At 33.4% G+C, this 19174-nt stretch overlaps 2 protein-coding genes across 2 annotated transcripts; one reads left to right on the forward strand and one right to left on the reverse strand.

The window, feature by feature from the left end:
• Positions 1-3486: 3486 nt before the first annotated feature.
• Positions 3487-6533, forward strand: LOC143621930 (protein NLP5-like). The gene is made up of 3 exons (XM_077093203.1): positions 3487-4332; positions 4539-5391; positions 5598-6533. The coding sequence occupies exons 1-3, from the start codon at positions 3502-3504 to the stop codon at positions 6374-6376; spliced, it is 2463 nt and encodes an 820-aa protein (XP_076949318.1). The 5' UTR covers positions 3487-3501; the 3' UTR covers positions 6377-6533.
• Position 6534: 1 nt separating this feature from the next.
• LOC143621929 (uncharacterized) lies at positions 6535-17766 on the reverse strand. The gene is made up of 37 exons (XM_077093201.1): positions 17671-17766; positions 17440-17539; positions 17198-17305; positions 16544-16660; positions 16319-16469; positions 15971-16218; positions 15558-15746; positions 14784-14860; positions 14587-14704; positions 14420-14503; positions 13737-13832; positions 13545-13646; positions 13155-13223; positions 12965-13060; positions 12769-12876; positions 12551-12664; positions 11702-11785; positions 11487-11615; positions 11201-11399; positions 10402-10545; positions 10289-10332; positions 10124-10207; positions 9955-10023; positions 9738-9884; positions 9508-9657; positions 9343-9408; positions 9119-9263; positions 8934-8998; positions 8791-8856; positions 8463-8556; positions 8343-8379; positions 8207-8264; positions 8008-8118; positions 7851-7918; positions 7665-7731; positions 6836-6904; positions 6535-6759 (listed from the first exon to the last, which is right to left on the reverse strand). The coding sequence occupies exons 1-37, from the start codon at positions 17697-17699 to the stop codon at positions 6670-6672; spliced, it is 3792 nt and encodes a 1263-aa protein (XP_076949316.1). The 5' UTR covers positions 17700-17766; the 3' UTR covers positions 6535-6669.
• Positions 17767-19174: the final 1408 nt, after the last annotated feature.

Raw genomic sequence — 19174 nt, forward strand, 5'->3', positions numbered from 1 at the left:
AAGGTTGTCGCATGCTACTTCATCTTATATCTACCCTCCGCTATTTTGTACCACTTTAGGACTTCACTGTGAAACAGAAAGTCGCATTGTACATAATTAGGCAAGTACCAAGTTATCGGTCATGGTTTTCTATTTGTTTATACATCTAAGCATTCAAAATCTTCAACTATGATCTATGTGCTCCTTATATGTTTATTCATACTCATATTATCGTAAACCCGAAACCAACAACTGATATCACAACATAGCGATTATATTCACTACTCAATGATCAATGGATGTGAAGAACTAGAAAGAATAAAAGAATTTGTGTATGATACATACATACTTTTAGGTAAAACACCCAATCATATGAATAAAGAATGCAAAGGCCTAGGGATGGATCAACATGTTTTATTCGAGCTCACTTATTGTACATGCTGTAGTAGCTATGAGTTTCTTTTGGACCACAACCACAGCTTACACCCAACTTTTGGATTGCATATAATATTGCTTTTGCTATAAAAAAATCAACTAACTAGTTGGATAATAGTGTAAAGCTATGTTATGCATGATATTTTAAAAAACTTTTTGGGACATTATCATTAGTTGAGTGTTATTAATAAAGAGTTTACAAGGAAAATATATATGCAATCCCTTTGTGCCAATGAACTCCTCAAATATTGCACCATTCTTATGACGCTAAGATTTGAGCTTAACCGGATTAACATCACAATATATATATATATATATATATATATATATATATATATATATATATATATATATATATATATAGTTGTGATTATGAATTTAATATAGGGGTTAAGCATCCAAACCTAACCTTGCAACTAAATCCACTAAACCCTATTTTTGATTTTTTTTATATATGTGACGTAGTTGTTAATTATCTATCTATGCTAACAAGGAAAATCTAATCCCTTCGTGTTAATAATTTATATACACAAAATAACATCTTCATATTGAATATATAATGATTAATGAAGATATATGCTGCCAAATAAATTTTCATGTTTTATTGATAAATTAAAAAAGTATTGATTATAAATTATTAAAGCATGTTTATAAAAAAAATTGATTGAGAGGGTAAGAAGTACCCAAGAGAGTCAAAGCAGAAAAACGTAGCCGACTGTGAATTTTATAATGCATAATATATAAGCAATAATAAGCTTTAGCTGATTTTACAATTTTTCAACGTTTGTTTTACTTTCTTTGGTTTGGCCACAATACTATACAATTATGTGTGAGATTTTCAAATAAATCGTTAATGCAAAATTAAGTTGACATGATAGACATATTCTGTATAGTGCAATGAAATATATAGAGCTAAATCAATTTTCCATTCATAGGCCACTTAATCAGTTAATAAAAGTGTCCTTTTATTTAGCAAAGGTAATCAAGTGTAGTTTTGTGTAATAATTAGTCCAATTCAAACAAAATTGGACCAGATCAAGATTTTACGGCAGTATATTCGATATCAAGCTCATATGCTTGCGGTGATTCTTTGAATAATCGATAAAAAAAATTATTGAATATTCATATAATCATAACACTTTAAAGTTAATATTGAGATCTTAACCACTATAGAACAAGATGATATTGAGATTCTTGGTAGCAGCCGGTAGACATAGATAGAACATGCTAGTCTTAAGTTAATATCAGTTAGACTACATGTAAAATGAACGTCAGTCAAACCAATTGCTTCATTTACCATAATCATCTCAATTATCACGGGCAATACTCATCAACAACCTATATAGTTATCACCGTAGGTTATCTTACTAGACTCATTTCTACTTCTTAATTACACATTTATAAAATTCATTCTCTCATCAACAACATAGATAGTTATCACCATAGGCTAATAATAATAATAAAAACTTTATGTCATAACTATATGATACTTATGGAACGTCTTTAAAATTTTATATATACACACAAAGTATGGTGGTCATGTTGTTAGAAGCCAGAACAAAGATGGGCTTAAATTTAATAGTTTTGTGACTAAAAACCTAATCTTTTTGCATTTTGCATTTGCTAAGTACTTGCCTTGCCCATCCACTATCCATCACCCACCACCCAAATCCAATTCTTTTTATTTCTTGCCTACTTTAATAAACAAGTCTCCACAAACATGACCCATATATTTTATTTGCAACTTGCTTACATCACCCATTTTATAATATTTCATGGTCTCTAAATTGTGATGTCATTCTCCTTTTTCATTTTTATATTACATATGTTACCTTTAATACTTTAGGTTATAAAAAGATAATAATAAGATGATACATTTCTTGAATATAACGTCCAAGTTGTTAATTTCATAGACAATAGTCACAATATACCATATATGAAAAATAAAATAGGAATTGTGACAATAATTTTCAACACGGCACATAAATATCAGGTTTGGAATTGTCATATCCAACATGTTTAACAAATGAGTTAGTGTTTAGTCTAAAAAAAAAAAAATTAACCTGACACAATTTAGACACCTAAGAAAAGTAAAGATGATATTAATAAGTATTGTTAATGAGATATACAAGATTTGTGTAGTTTGGGACTTTGGGTACATCTTAACAATATTAATATTTGAAAGCCGAAGTGGTGTGTTGTTTATATTAAGCTGCAGGTTGACTAGCCTGTGGGATTCCCTATAGTTTTGTGGTGGGGTTTCTGAGATTATTATAAAGAAGAATCTTCAACAAACAACAAACAAAGAATTAAGCAGGCAGGCTTTCATGGAGATGATTATTACAAGGCAAGATATAATTATTACTCAGATGATTACTATGCATGTATGTGTGTGTCTGTCTGTCTGTTTGATTCAGACTAACAACATAAACTTATCTCATTAACTGTTCATGGGCATTTTAGGAATTATTTTTCTTGGTAAACCAATATATGGAATATTCAAGAATCTAATTTCATAAACTGTTCATCTTTTATTCTTTCATAAACATGTTGGTAGAATCTTTTGATTTGCCAAGCATATAATCTCTAAATCATTCTTTTTCTTTCTTTTCACTCAGATTTGAATGAATTTTGTGGGATTTAAAGTCTAGTCTGTTTTGTTTCCCTCACAGATTTGATTGGCAAGTTTATATTTTTCTTGTATTTTTGGAATTTAAATTGACAAAAAAAAAAAAAATCTTCATTTTTAGATTAAATTTCTGGGATTTGATTAAAAGTTTATATTTTTTGAGTGTTAAATTTGTTAATTCTCATCAAGTAATGTTCTTGTTGTTTCTTTTTGACAGGTTTTGATTAATATATCAACAAAGAGTTCCAAACTTGTGATCAAAATCAAGAGCCAGGAGGTACCAAAATATAATTGTTCAAACATTTTAGTATAAACTGATAATTGTTTATATTTTAGTATAAATAGTTTTGAATTGTAATTACCTTGATTCATAGTCAAATAATTTTATTTTGACAGATTAGTTCTTGAAATATAAACAATAAAGTTCTTTGTGGGATTTGGAGTACAAGATCATAGCTATGGATAATGGTCTATTTCCTGCTAATAACATATTCCGGTATCCATTCGAATCCATGATGGATTTCGGTTACATGGATGATGAACTCTTTCAAGAAGGATGTTGGTTACAAGCAACAAACGGATCCGAATTTGTATACAATAATAGTAATAATGGTAATATTCCGGTTTTCGATCCTTCGTTTATGTGGCAGCCCTTGGAGTTCAACAACATTGATCATATACCAGAAGGTGTTCAGGAAATTGTTAGTCAACATCAAAGTCAAAGTCAAACTGCAGACGGGTCAAAAGCCCGTGTTAGTAATTCGGTTGGGTTTCATGATCAGTTGAGGCGAAGATGGCGGATCCTGCCAAGTGTGAATGTTGGTGTGAAAGAACGACTCGCTTACGCGATCGAGAACATTAAACAATCTGCGTTACACCAGCACGCGCTTATCCAAATATGGCTACCGGAAACCCGAGAAGGAACTAAAATTTTGAGTACTAATGATCAACTTTTCTCACTCGGGCCCGGTTGCCCACAACTTTCTAAATTTAGAAACATATCGGAAACCTATTGCTTTGCAACCGAGGATGATTCGAAGGATGTTGTTGGATTACCCGGAAGGGTATTTATGGGCAAAGTTCCCGAATGGACTCCTGATGTTCGGTTTTTTAAACCCGTGGAGTACCCGAGGGTTGTTCATGCTCAAGAGTATGATGTTCGGGGGAGCGTTGCGGTCCCCATTTTTTATCGGGATAGACGAAGTTGTCTCGGTGTTATCGAGGTTGTTATGACTACTCGAAAGAGTAATTACGCACTCGAGATTGAAGACTGTTGTAAAGCTCTTGAGGTATATTGTTATCTTTTAAAAGCTAAGTATTACCAAAAGAATGTATATTGTTGGTAAAAATCTTACAATTTGGTAGTTATTAATTTGTAATATATAAGCCTATAAACGGACCGAACTTATGTTCATGTTCGTGTCTGTTCGGTTGCAGTGTAACGAACGAACATGAACAATAAATGAGCGGCTTTTCTTGTTCATGTTTTTGACAGGCGGTTGACCTCGGGAGTTCTGAACCTTCAAACACTCCCAAATTCGAGGTGACGCAAGGTCCGGGCCCGTACCAACCCGCATTACCCGAGATTCTCGAGATCCTAAAAACGGCATGCGAAACGCATAACTTACCGTTGGCTCAAACATGGGTCCCGTGCATACAACAAGGAAAAGACGGGTCCCGACACTCAGACACGAACTTGATCCGTTGCATATCGACTGTGGACCCTGCGTGCTACGTGCACGATCCCCATTTTAAAGATTTTCAAGAAGCGTGCTCCGAGCACCACTTGTTAAAAGGCGAAGGCGTTGTTGGTAGAGCTTTTACCACGAACCAATCGTGTTATGTATCAGATGTAACATTAATGACAAAAACCGAGTACCCTCTTTCGCACCATGCTCGGGTTTTTGGGTTATGCGGGGTCGTTGCAATTCGGTTTAGAAGCACTTTAACAGGCAATGTTGATTACGTTTTGGAGTTCTTTTTACCAGTGGATTGTAAAGATCAAGAAAAACAAATGGGTTTGCTTAACTCGTTGTCGGGCATTATCGAAAATACGTGCCGGAATTTACGGGTTGTTACCGATAACGAGTTATTGGAAGAAGGTTCGGTTGTGATCGATAGTTTAGAGAAAGTAGTGAAAGTTGAAGAAATGTTGGCGGAAAAGCCTGTGGATTTGGTTAGTGAACAACAGATTGAGTCGGGTTCTGGTGAGGGTAGTTTGGTCAATGATGGTATTAAGAGGCCCGAGAGACGGCGGGGCGGTGCAAAGACCGAGAAGGCCATCACTTTGGAAATGCTTAAACAGTATTTTGCTGGTAGCTTGAAAGACGCTGCTAAGAACCTTGGCGGTAAGCATTCGGGCCTTTTCAGGTTGATTATGTTAATTTCAACCCGTTTACCTATGATTCGGGTCAAATAGAATAATAAGCTGAAAGAATAACAGGTCAACAGTCAACTCATAATCTGTTTTCAATGCACACAGCCTAACCTGTTTTGACCTGTTACCCGGCCCGCATGCTTATGGTTGTATCTTATACCATTTTTGTTTTTGCAGTTTGTCCAACAACTTTGAAAAGGATATGTCGACAACACGGGATCCAACGTTGGCCTTCACGTAAGATCAAGAAAGTTGGTCACTCGTTACGAAAGCTCCAGCTCGTGATGGATTCAGTTCACGGGACCCCGGGTTCATTCCAAATTGACTCGTTTTATTCAAACTTTTCAAATATTCCCACTTCAGACGCCAAAACAAGCCCGTTTTCACCTTCAAAGGCCATTGAGGGTGTCACGAAGTCGCATTCATTATCGTGCAGTCAGACTTCGAGTTCTGGTCAATCATGTTCGAGTGAGACCCACCCGTTCGCTGGTGATAATGTTTTGAAACAAGCTTGGAGTGATGTCGAGCTTCATGTTTCACTATATAGTCAAGAGCAAGAACAAGAACCAACGGTGTTTCAAAAATCGTGTAATAAGTCGTTAACTGAGCTCCCACCTGCTTCAACACTAACCCCGACAGGCGGGAATGCTCGAGATAATAGTACTCTGAGAGTAAAAGTAACTTATGGTGAAGAAAAAGTGCGTTTTCGGTTGCAAAAGGAATGGGGATATGTTCAAATACTAGAAGAAATTGCTAAGCGGTTTAGTATAGCCGATATCAACTGTTTTCATCTCAAGTACTTTGATGATGATTCCGAATGGGTTCTTTTAACATGCGATGCCGATTTAGAGGAGTGCGTTGATGTTTATAGATCGTGTAATGGCGGGACCATTCAACTGGCTCTTTCTGAACCACATCATACAGGTGGCAGTGTAGGTAGTAATGCCACCTTGTAAAAGGAGATCACACGGTTCATGGACCGAAGATGTAGTAACTTGTATTGTACGCATAAAAGCTTGTACATTGTTGTAATTGGTTGCAGAAACACAATAGATATGTTTGTAAGCTACATAATTGAGACCTTAAGACGCTCGAAACAAATTAATAACCGCGCTAAAAGCTATAAGTGGTTGATAACTAGAAAAAAGGGCGGTTATAACTTACAAGTTAAGTTACATCTATCTTCATCTAGCTGTAATCTATAACTTGAGGTACCCCTATATATTAACAGTTTTTCGTGCATCACAAGTTATAATGATGGCGAAGCACAAAACTTGTTATCATCTTTCCTCTCAACAAGAACTCGTCTTGAAGGCGGCCCGAACATGCTTAATACCACCTGCATGCAAACAGATGATCAGTAGCAGTTTGCAGTTAAATAGGTTTCATGAACATATTAATGTATGCCAACTTACTGGTAAGAATATCAGACCATGCAAGAAACCAAGAAGAACCAAGGCTAGGTACATTTGGAAGTAGTAAACCTGCATACCATAAACTGGTTTTTAATACTAAACGAAATATCTCACATACTCAAGATCAGCTCGCTAAAAGCTCGAATCGAGCCAAGATTAAAATGGGCCCGAGCCTTGAAATAAGCTTATTTAATAAATGAGACTGAGCTTCACTTAACAAGCTCATGCTGGCTCACAAGCGTATCACCTTTTATTTAAAATACTAAAAATATATTTATATACTATATATTATTATCTATGAAGTTATGATAACAATTCTTAATAATATATGTTATGTTATATATAAAAGTTATAATTAAAGTAAATATATAAAAAAACAATTACAAACGTATATGAATTAATTAGTAAATATAAATGAGCGAAGCCCGAGCTTAGCTCAACCTTGGAAAACTGCTCATGAGCCAAGCTCTATCTTCAGAAATAGAGCATGAAAAGAGCTCGAGTTCTGGTAAGTTAAGCGAGCTGAGCTTGGCTCAACTGGTTTACACCCCTACTAGTTCTAAGTAAAAGGTGTTTTGTCGAAGAGGTTGGCCGGGTCGAGTTGCCCATAAATAGTTTCTTTCCAATTAAAAATATATACAAACAAGTATTGTCTTCAAAAACAATTTATTGTACTTATAATATAAATCTTTGAATACACACTGATTTTGGAGGTTGTCTGTCTGCGTTAATGATAAAATTTGGGCTTCAACCCATTTGAGATAAAACACAACTCAAATCAACCCATTCATAAGTAAGTGGGTAAAAATATTTAAAAGTAGAATAATACCACAAATATTTCGGTCCTTGAGAAGCAAAGGACTATTACTCCTACCAGCTTTGTGATTGTTATTCCACTGCAGCAAAAAGACATTAAAAAAATGTTTTAGTTTCATGATTTGTTTTTAAATTAAAACAGGCAATAATAGGTGATATAAATGAAATGAAGAAATAAATGAAAAATAAAATTGGAAACCTGAAAACTGAAGCACCCATTGTAGCCAAAGACTCCTTTGCCCGTTGATCTCTATCACCGCTACTAGCCTGTCGGTAAAGTAAACTACCAGTGAGAAGTGACCTTTCTACGCATGATAACAGTATTGATAAAATACAGCAATAAAAGAGCCACTTACCAAAAAAGCATGTGTTATATGTACACAAAACTCGACAGAAATACCAACTGACATCACAAGGTTCACAACAGACACAGCATTCAGTTGGATGTTCAAAACAGCCATGACTCCCTGCATACAATGAAATTATAAATCTCTTCAAGAAAATGATAGAGCTTACTATAATTTTCAACAGGAAAGCAACAAGAATGACATATACCAGTAGATCCACAAGTATCATCACCAGAACAAGAACAATTATTCCCGAGCTCCATATGCTGAAATGAAACCATCATAAAAAATTTCGTATTACAACTTTAAGTCAAAATAATAAGATAATAGGTTCCAAAACTAACCTGCACGTAATAACCAGGCAGACAACAAATACGGCGCCTGTAAAATAATGGGAAAGTAAGTTGCTGGTTCTGCAAAGTAAGCCAAACGGTCAAACCATATACTACGGAAAATTCACTAACCAGTAGCTACTGCAAGACTGATCAATGCTGTCTTCCATATGTCAAGATATTGTTCAAAGAACATGTAAAATACCGAATAAGGAAAAACCTCAATCTGCAAAAGGAGGTAAATGTTAGTTATGAACTTACGATTATTAAAAAAATGCTGTTAATAAATTATCTATATCTTTGAATAAGAATGAATTAGATAAGTTTTCTGTTTAACCCGCTTTGAGATAAAAAACAGCCCAACTCAACCAATTCATAAGTAAATGGGTCGAAATTGCCACCATCTAATAAAAGTATACAAAAATACAAACATGAGTCGCTGCATGCTTATGTGTATTACCTTTAAGGAATTGGAGACCCGTGAACTAAATTCTCGTGCAGCCCTCATTGAGTTGACAAAATCAACCTGAATTTAAAATTCTTTTTGATTATTTAATAGGATGATATAAAAACTCGCTTCATTTTTAATATATAGTTTTCTACCTGCTTGTTTAAGGGGGTGTGATATGTACGGAAGGAGGATGTTGGAATGACACCATCCTCAAAGCCTGCCAACAAAATATAGACTATTATATCATTAACGGGTCAAATGGTCAAACAAAACAAATCAGACAAAAATGAAAAAAAGTGGTTCTGTGATACTATTAAATACATGGCGCTTCACGAACCGTTAAGATCCACACTATTGGTGTAGGCCCCACGGCCGCCTTTTGCACAGTCAGCAGAAGGCAAAGCAGCAAGAAACCATGGAAGCTTCTCCTTAAATTGTGTTGTAGTCGGACGATCGTTTTGTAAATCTGAGTGACGAAAACACTAAAATGTACAAATTTCAGTTAAATCATATTTTAATCTTTATAGAGAAATATTATTATACAAGATATGTAGTAGTTACCGTGGTACAGTCTTTGCAAAATCCATTTACACTACAAGAATCATCACTTAAAAAACAACAAGGAGGCTGAAAATCATCATATACTTTAAGCACATAAACTTAGAAAGTAATATAATATATATAACTTCATATATTGCATAATATGTAAGTAGTTGTTTAACTAACCTGATCATCAGGAGGACAATAAGTTTGATTAGTGAACTTCCTGCAGCAGCCAAAAGCTTCTGGAGATACCCAAACAAGAAAATCATCAAGCCATGATGCAGCAGGTTTAGCAATGTAGCTGGATGTGGGTACCAAAGAAGCTTTTGATATCTGCAAATTTTTAAAATTTTATATAGATACAATCTTAGATTGGTAATTCAGAAATTCTTTTTAAACAATCACAAATATACCTCATTTAAAAGGGAGTTTGAATCACAGTGGTTGATTGAACACAACTGATTTGTCTGACCTGATTCTGAACTGTAGTTATAGTTTTTCACAACAAAATATAGAGGTGGGCCAATTCTGAGATACTCTGATACATTATTGAAATAACCCTGAAGAGAAAATGACAGATCAATACTTGGCATGATTAATTGTTTACATTTTATTATCAACAGCTGATACCTGAAGATACGAGTCTTGTGGCAGAACTATTTTTTGTTCCAAACCAGGTTGGATTCTTGTGCATAATGCCTTTTAAAGAATAATAAAACATGATAATAAAATACCAGATGGGTGAAAGAAAAAAACTGTAAAGAAATACAATCAAGAATACATCAATGAAATAACCTACAATGCTGGCCAATGATAATGCAGCAAACACGGAAACGACTAGTAGTTTGACCCACCATACACCTAGTATGGGTGCATGAACCTCCTGAAAAGTAGCATACGTTTCAAATAAGACCATAAAAAGAATATTAAATAACATTTTATCAATGATGGAATTAGTGTTCACCTTCATGTATCGGGCAAGTAATCCGTATTTTCTCTGATCGTTACCTACAATAGCAACGATTTCAGATACCTAAATAGCATGAGAAAATATAATAAAATAGTCATTTAACAAACCTTGATCAGTATCTGCAAGTGAACCCGAAGTTCTAATACAAGGAAAACAGTCAACCCTCTGGTCTTCAGCTCTTAGAAAGTCAAAAACAATTAAAGCTACAAAAGCAGTAACTTGCAGAAGAAAGTCCAAGAGTATTGCCAGTGCTGAAATTTTTTTCAAATTTATACATAAGTTACATAAAGTATATGTCGATAATAATAATCTAATGTTTTCTAAGTCAAGAGTTTTAGGAGGATTTTATGCATTCTGAATACACTTCATATGGCTATCAACCAATATCCTTGTTAGTTAACTTAGCTACAAGTCGTTTGACCCATTAGGCCTGTAAACGAACCGAATGTTCACTAAACCGTTTGGTAGAAAGTCCGTTTATGTTTGTTCATTCAATAATTTAACGAGCATAAAAACACTTTTTTTTGTTCATTTAATTAAACGAACAAACATGCACATATGTCTTCTTCGTTCGTTTACTTTAGTGAACGTGTGCTTATATTCGTCCATTTACGTTCGTTCATTTAATAAATGAACAAACATGAACACATTTTTGTATATTGATTAAACAAATGAAGATGAACGCATGCCTCGCTTGTTCATTTAGATTTGTGAACATTCGTTTATGTTCACTCATATATGTTTGTGAACAGTTCATCTATAATATTAACGAACAAACATAACACGACCATGTTCATTTTCTTGAAGAACGAACACAACAAAAACATATGTCCGTTTAAGTGTCTGTGTTCATCCAGTTGTTCGAATAAACTTAATCAAACAAACACGAACAAGCCCTGTTCATACCTGCAAACATAGAAAATACTCGGCATGCTGGCATAGGAATAAAGCTTCCAACTGCAAATGCTAAAACCTCGGATAAACTAGCTAGAGTTATAGATGGGCCCACTTCTGCAAGTGCATTACTTATTCTGCCTTCTAGTGGCAATTCTACCTGCTGCCTTTTAACTGCATGTACTAGAATGCACATATTGTCTACTCCCACCTGTTTCCAATTAATTTTGACTGCATGTTAGTGGTCAACTGTACTATATTATTGTTCATATGAAAGAAAGGTGGAAACTTAACTTACAGCCAAAACAAGAAAAGGAATGACTTCCATAATGATGAGTGTAGATTTTACTCCAATTGCACTGAAAAAACCAACAGATGCAATAACAGAAAGCATCACAAGTATCACTCCCGAAAGCCCAAGCAATACCTGGGGATAGAAATATAGATTAGTGAATAATTAAAATTATAAATGTTAAAATATAAAGTGATTAAATATTTAATAATGATTAATACCTTGGAAGAAATATAAAAGGAAGTGAAGCGAGGAGTATCGCCCAATGCTAATGATATATAAGCAAACATCACAAGGTAGCTTATCTGACAAAGAGTTGATAGAAGACATTTGAAGAACAACAAATTAAAGGGTCAACTTTATGCTAAAAATTTAAGGAGCAATTAGTAAAAATTAATGATGTTCAATCCTTTTATTCTACTAATTAAGTCCTGGTTTTACGTGATTCACTATTCCTAAAAGATCCTTTCAAATTAAATCAAGGGAAAACTTGGTATAATAAAAAAAATTAGGAGATCAATATTAATGGAATTTAACTGGGGTGTGCATGGGTCGGTTTTGGGCTCAACCCAAACTAGAAACCAAAATTTCAGTTCTTGAGGTTTTTAAAGTAACTTGGTTTTGGTTTTTTTCGGTTTTCACAATGGGTTTGGTTCGGTTTTTGTGTTTTTTGGTTTGACCATTTGGTCTTGAAAGACCCAAAAACAAATGACCCAAAATAACAATTTGGGCCTTTTTTGTCAATTAATAATTAAATGATTGTTATACATTTGGACCTAAAATTTTTGGGCTACATCATTTATTAACTTCTTATAAATGACTTAACATGGGTTTTTTCGGTTTGGTTTGGTTTCATTTTGAGTGTTTTTGGTTTTTGGTTGATGCAAAACCGAAACTGAACCTAAAAATCAATTTTTTAGAAAACATAAAACCAAAACGTCAGTTTTTTTATTGGGTTTGGTTATTTCAGTTGCGTGCATTCCCCTACTTTAACATGTGCCGTTAAATACAAGTTAGAGCGACCCTAAAGTTGATTATGAAACTAACACACAAATAAATCATGCTCTCACCATAATTGTAATAGCATCTGCACTACTTTCTCTTTTCAATTCTTCTTCAATGGAGCTTTCAGATGAATAAGATAATGTCAAATTTTTGGATTTCACCATTGGCAAGAGCTCATCCTGTTACAAAGATTAATTGAGTTTTCAAACATATTGTTAAATAATTGCAAAGAATATGATCAAATTTATAGTTTTAGAAAATAAAAGACTAAAAGGTTAAAAACCTGCACTAACTGAATGAAGGCTTTCTCCCAAGTAACAGCCTTTTTAGTTTCATTGCTTTCTTTATCGATGGCGTTGTTAACGGGATAAGTTATAATAAATGCAGACGCCTGTCTTTAAATCATCATTATAGAGTCACTATAAATAAAACATATGTACATTTGCAATACTGATAATAAATATATATCATAAAATTACCTCAGAGTAATTGTTACCAGAAAAACCTCCTAATGCTGTGCTTGGTTCTAGTGGGCCTTTGAATGCGCTCATACAATTCTCATCAGAAGTGTAATGCTAAAATATATTATTCGAAAAATTAAACCAATTGCGAGACATAATTAAAAACATATTTTCAACCATTCACATGAAACTATAAACAGTGTTATACCTGAAAGCAATATTCAGCATGGTCAACACCCCCAAAGTCATCAAAATTTTGGGGGTCCATTTTGTAATACTGCAACATATATACCCATAACAAATCATCAGACAACAGTAAAGAACATATGGTAAAGCATCTAACTACCCGCCTATATTTTAACAAAATGACCAAATCTTTTTTTTTTTTAATATTTAAGGGTATTTGGTCATGTCATCTAGACTTAACAGATAAATTAACAAAAGCTGGTTGTTAATACCCAAACTTGTTACAGAATTAAAAACCATGAATCCCAAGCATGCAACTTTTCAAAGTTAGTACTCAAACATGTTACTTTGCCCAAACCAAAGGGACCATCTGCTTAATTAACTCTGTTAGTTAATATAACAAAATAACTACCTGCAGAATACTTTGTGTGGCACAAGCCTCCCCAAGAGGTTTCATGCATATGTCTGTTAAAGAAACCAATGATCCGGTATAATTGGCCCGAATTCCATCTACCTTTTATTAAAATAATGCAAATTGTATATTAATATTATGCAACCAAGGCGCATATCAACTTGATAACTGGAAGGTAAATTCAAGTAGTACCTTTTCTTGTATGTCAAAAAGCAACTTTATATTTTCCTCTGTGACAATAGTTGGTGGTTTCATATCCACACCTTGAGGTTTTGTTGCCAATAGTAGCTATAAATTAAGAAACTTCATAAACACGAGAACATTTTTGTAAAAAAAGCTATCAGATATTAAAAGAACCAAACTCTTTTAACTTTAACTGAACAATCGAACACGAACAATTGAACGAACTGCTTTTCTTGTTCGTGGTCATTCGTTAAGAAAATAAACATGTTTGTGTTCGTTAATGAGCAGTATAAATGAACAGTTCACAAACGTTAATGAGCAGTATAAATGAACAGTTCACAAACGTAAACAAACAAACATAACTAAACATAGATAAACAAGCATAACTAAGATAAAATCAATTAAAACAGAAGTGAACAACAATGTGTTGTGCCTAAAAATAATAAAAACTAGACTAAACTACAACAAGCCTAAAAAATTAACTGGATATATTAAAAAACGTAAATGAGTGTATCAAAACAAAAAAACCAACATGCGTTTATGTTCGTATGTTTAACTAAATGAACAAAAATTCTGTTCATCTTCGTTCGTTTATTAAATAAACAAACTTACCGTCGAATAGTTCACTAAACGCTTGGTTCTATGGGCCTAACTTTCACGTGAAACAATCATGCATGAAGATACTTTCTCACCTGCTCAATTCTGTAGAAAGGTGCCAGGTGGCTGTCAAAGTACTGTTTTTCTTCTGCAGCTCTACTCCCATGACCTACCCAAAGCTGCAATAACACAATTTTAATCATATTAATACAAATAAAAATTATTTTAATAACAAAAGCAGTAATTTAAATTTTATTCATACCTTTTCAGGTAGTGTCTCTACTTTAAAACTAAGTAAACCCAAACAAAGAAAAAGAACAACAGCCAATGATGAACTCAAGACAATAATTGGATTTCTAGCAACCCATGTTCCATATAACCTGCAAATCAATATCTTGATCAAGATTTTAAAGATTGATAATATGTGTAGGTATTTAGCATTTGACTATGTGCTCTAACCTGAAATGTTTAGCCATGTATCCTTGCACAACTGAAAGCTGGACCCCACTTGTGATTTGAGGGTTATCCTCCAACATCTAAAAACAAAATTGTGATATATATAGCTACAAAAGTGATGCATATACACACACAGGGTGGGATTATACTAAAAAGCCAATTGTATCTAAAAAGTGTAGGAAGCTGCTAGGAAGCGCCACATGTCCAAAGGGGGTAGGGGTATATGCATAAAAAAACGGGTACAATAAAAACATCATGTTGTAATAGTTAAAACACTTGGGTAGAAATACACCACCATGTTGAAAATTTAAATACCATTTGGCAATCACACCCAGTTCAACACACTTAAAAAAAGCTTTCTTTTATTTTATATAACAATAAGATACTCAAATTAAAGATAAAAATTGCTCGATTTTACGATATAAGTTTTTTTTAAATATATTAATGTATGAAAAAGTTACTAATGTATTCTTTAAGAAAAAGAGAACTTTATAAAAGTCAACAATTGTAGGCTATTCCAGGTTTAGCCCTCCATTCCTTTTGATTCGAGAAATTGCTGACGTGGCACCCTTAGATCATCTTAACCATTAATATCCTTTTATCAGTGGTCCACAACCTTCTCACACCTTTTAGGTTAAAAGTTAAAACTCCTTTTACCGGAAACCAAATCTACACACACAGATGTATGTATATATGTACATACATACATACATGTATGTATATATGTATATTCTTTAATGTACATTTATATCCAAATTTGCAAATTAGTATTTTTACCTGCATGGGAATATGCTCATCTTTTTTCCCATGGACCTGCTGTACTGGACCACCCTTAGTCACATTCATCAATGATTTAGTTCTCAAATCCGGGTTCCTTTCTTTCCTTTTATGCAACAAACCCCACCAAAGAAACAAGGAGGCCAATAAAATATACACCATCGCTACTGAAACTTCAATGCATCTTGCCTGCAAGGATTTTACAACTAAATCACTAAATCATAGTAGAAGGGTGTGTTTTGGAAGTAACTATTCGATATTCGATGTGAGAATCTGTTAACCAGATGTAATATACAAGTTGTAAAGTATAATACTTAGATGTTTGAGTGTATGGCATATCTGATTATCTAATGTATTCATAGATAAAATGATCAATTGGACATTATTGCAATTAATTATGATTTATGGTTAACCTCAAGTGTGCCAATCTTCACTGAACAAGAACCCTTTTCATGAAGCGGTTGAGGGGCAGAATTGGAACAAACAGGAGCAGAAGGACAATCACCACAAGAACAACCTAGTGACGTGTCACCACATGAATAAGTAGTGACATTCATAGGCTTCATTCCTACTGCCACATCAGCATCGGACCGAAAATTTATTGCATAGGGTGAACCTGGTAACTGAAGGCCTGCTTTTCGACCAATGAAAGCAAACCACTCTGCCACACAAGCATACAATCATGTTTGATGTATTCTGATTTATGTACATTATTTTGCATGAATCTATGTTTATAATAAAACGATAAATGTATTTCTTACCTTTAAAATTCTTGGCACCATTGCCAACAAACTCAATAGCCCGTGAATTTGTGGTACCAAACTTTACATCCTTACATGATTCGAATAAACCCTCTCCAAATGTGTCAGTTATATAGTAGTCAATCCCACCCACAGTCGAATTATTCTTCATCTGAAAGCAATATATGAAAAAAAATAATAATAAAAGAAAATTCATTTTGGAATTAAGATATGTGAGAATTGTACCTGAGAAATATAAGTGACATTGATGAATTGACTCTGATTTGGAGAGCATGAAAGTTCGCAAAATAGGTTCAAAAAATTTCTTAAGCATGCTGGACATCCAACCAGAAAGGGTATAGCCTGCAATAAAAGACAACATAACAATGTATGGAACATGATCTATGCATGTAAATGAACCAAACGGACACGGCACAATTAAATCAATAGGGTTTCTTGTTCGTGATTGTTCATTAAGAAAATGAACGGTTTACTAACGTAGACGAACAAAACTGAACAAAGATGAATGCATATTGACGAACATAACTAAGCAAACACCAATTAAAAGAAAACATGAACATCAGTATGTTGGACCTAAAATATCATAAAACTAGACTGAATTCTTACAGGCGATATTTTAATTTCATTAAATTAGACTAAATTGTAATGGACCAAAATTTTTCTAATGAATATATAAATAGACGAACTTAAACGAACGCAAACAAAAGAACATGAACGAAGGAGACATGTGTTCATGTCGTTCATTTATTAAATGAACAGACTTAATGCCAACGGTTCACTGAACGTTCGGTACGTTTACGGCCTAACAAGATCAAATCTTTAGAGTTGTTTTGTAATGATTCACTGTTTATAAGGTAGAACTGAAGCAAAACATCTTACTTGTTGGACTTGTGAACGCAACGTATCGAATTGAACCTCTGTACAACATATGTTTCCAGAAATAGTTGGACACAAACTTTGTATCTTAGATGATAATAAGTCATTTGGCTGTAAAACATATCAAACAAATACATTAGCTAGTAAACAGATTGTGCAATTTTAGTTCCAAATATGCTCCAGTATTTTGTTTGTGTGCTGATAATTATTGATACTATTTATATTATCTTGAATTTATTATGTACCTCAACAGATGGAGAGCCAAAAGGGCAGTTAACTACTTTCCCATCACTCCTTTCTCCGCATATATCATACATTGCGCAATAGTTTTCAGCATGTTTTTCCCTAAAACAGATGTAAGTTGTTCAAATTCACCAAATAAGTAAAAAATGACATGAAACAAAAATACATTGGTATCATGTGAACTTAAATTATGTCTGAGCACTATAAGAATGCACCATTGAAGAAAAATTCACCTCGGTAAGGCATTGGAAGTTGAAACCATTCTTGTATTGGGCCTTTCTGCACTGCCTATAGATATAAATAACAAGACCTGCAAGAATATATCAACAGTAAACTTGATTATCACAACATTAAATTAAATGATAGGAAATCAAGATATAATTTTTCATTTAAGATATAATTTTGTTTCTCATAAATAGCTGGTAACATTTAACGTAAACCTAAATATACAATTTTGTCTCATGCATTTTGATATAAATTATATTGAATCAAACATGAAGTTTTTTTTTTCTTTTGGATATTTTTAGTTTGGATATAATCAATCCATTTTTCAATAAAACTAACATATATAGATCAATATAATATTAAGTATTAAATATTACACGTTACCAGAGGAAAACAAAATAATATCTTACAAGAAAATTTGAAATTAAAAAGATAACGATTTTTATTTATTTATTTATTTATTTATTTATTATTATTATTATTATTTGCTTAAGAGATAACTCAGGCTTACAAACAGGGGTTACCACATTTTTAAAAACATAATAAAACAAAAAAAAATTATCTTGCTTTTTAAAATAAATAAAGAAATATATATACACACACACACTTTTAAATTCCAAATATACAGAAATCGACTAAAATAATAAATACCAACTATTCAACTCATTATTAGATAATTTTCTATAAGCGTTCTTATAAGAGGTCCAATGCTCATATCAAAATCAATATACCGAATTCTATCAAGACTTATTTGTTCAATAAATACCAAACAAGTTAATAAATCCAACTTGACTTAAAAAAATCCTAAACGTAAATACTATATTCCTGCTCCATACAGATGAAAGATGATAGAATAAGGTTCAACAAATGACAACTTTAAAAATTAAAATTATTTTAAAAACAAAATTAGATCATGCAGAGACAAAACAAAATTCGGTGGTTAACATGTAAATAAGCTTATATTCATTTTTTAATCAGATAAACATCATTTATTTTATTACTATTATTATTTAAAATTCTTTTACAGTCAACCAAATTCCCCTAACTGAGTGCAATCAAGTCAAAATTGACACTTCACACTAATGATGAATATGCAGGTAGACATTTACTGAAAAATTCACCAATAATATTATAAACCTAACGGTAAATTAAATGAAGAACGAGAGAAGGAGAAAACGAGCCTGAAGACATGCAACCGCCGTGTAAAGCCGTGAACGGAGCTTCATCGTTACGTTGCTACTGCCGCCGACCGGAGACGGTGAACAATTCCGGTGACCGGAGGGTTTTGGCGTGGAGAGAATCACTAGTTAGTTATATGTAGTAGTAAGTTACTAGTAAGACGGGGGTATTTATGTCAATTTATTGGAAGCCACAAGAGAAGGTGATCATCATCTTTTTATTGGGATTGCGAATTGTCCTTGCTTAGTTACTTTCGGTTATTTATGTCAATTCGGTTAAAGGAAACAACCAATGAACGTTACCTATTTGCCCTGTTTTACATCATCGTCTGGT

This window comes from Bidens hawaiensis, unplaced genomic scaffold (genome assembly GCF_021521415.1).
Source record: "Bidens hawaiensis isolate Kalapana, Puna unplaced genomic scaffold, B.hawaiensis_p1.1 tig00002977_1, whole genome shotgun sequence".
NCBI lineage: Eukaryota > Viridiplantae > Streptophyta > Magnoliopsida > Asterales > Asteraceae > Bidens > Bidens hawaiensis.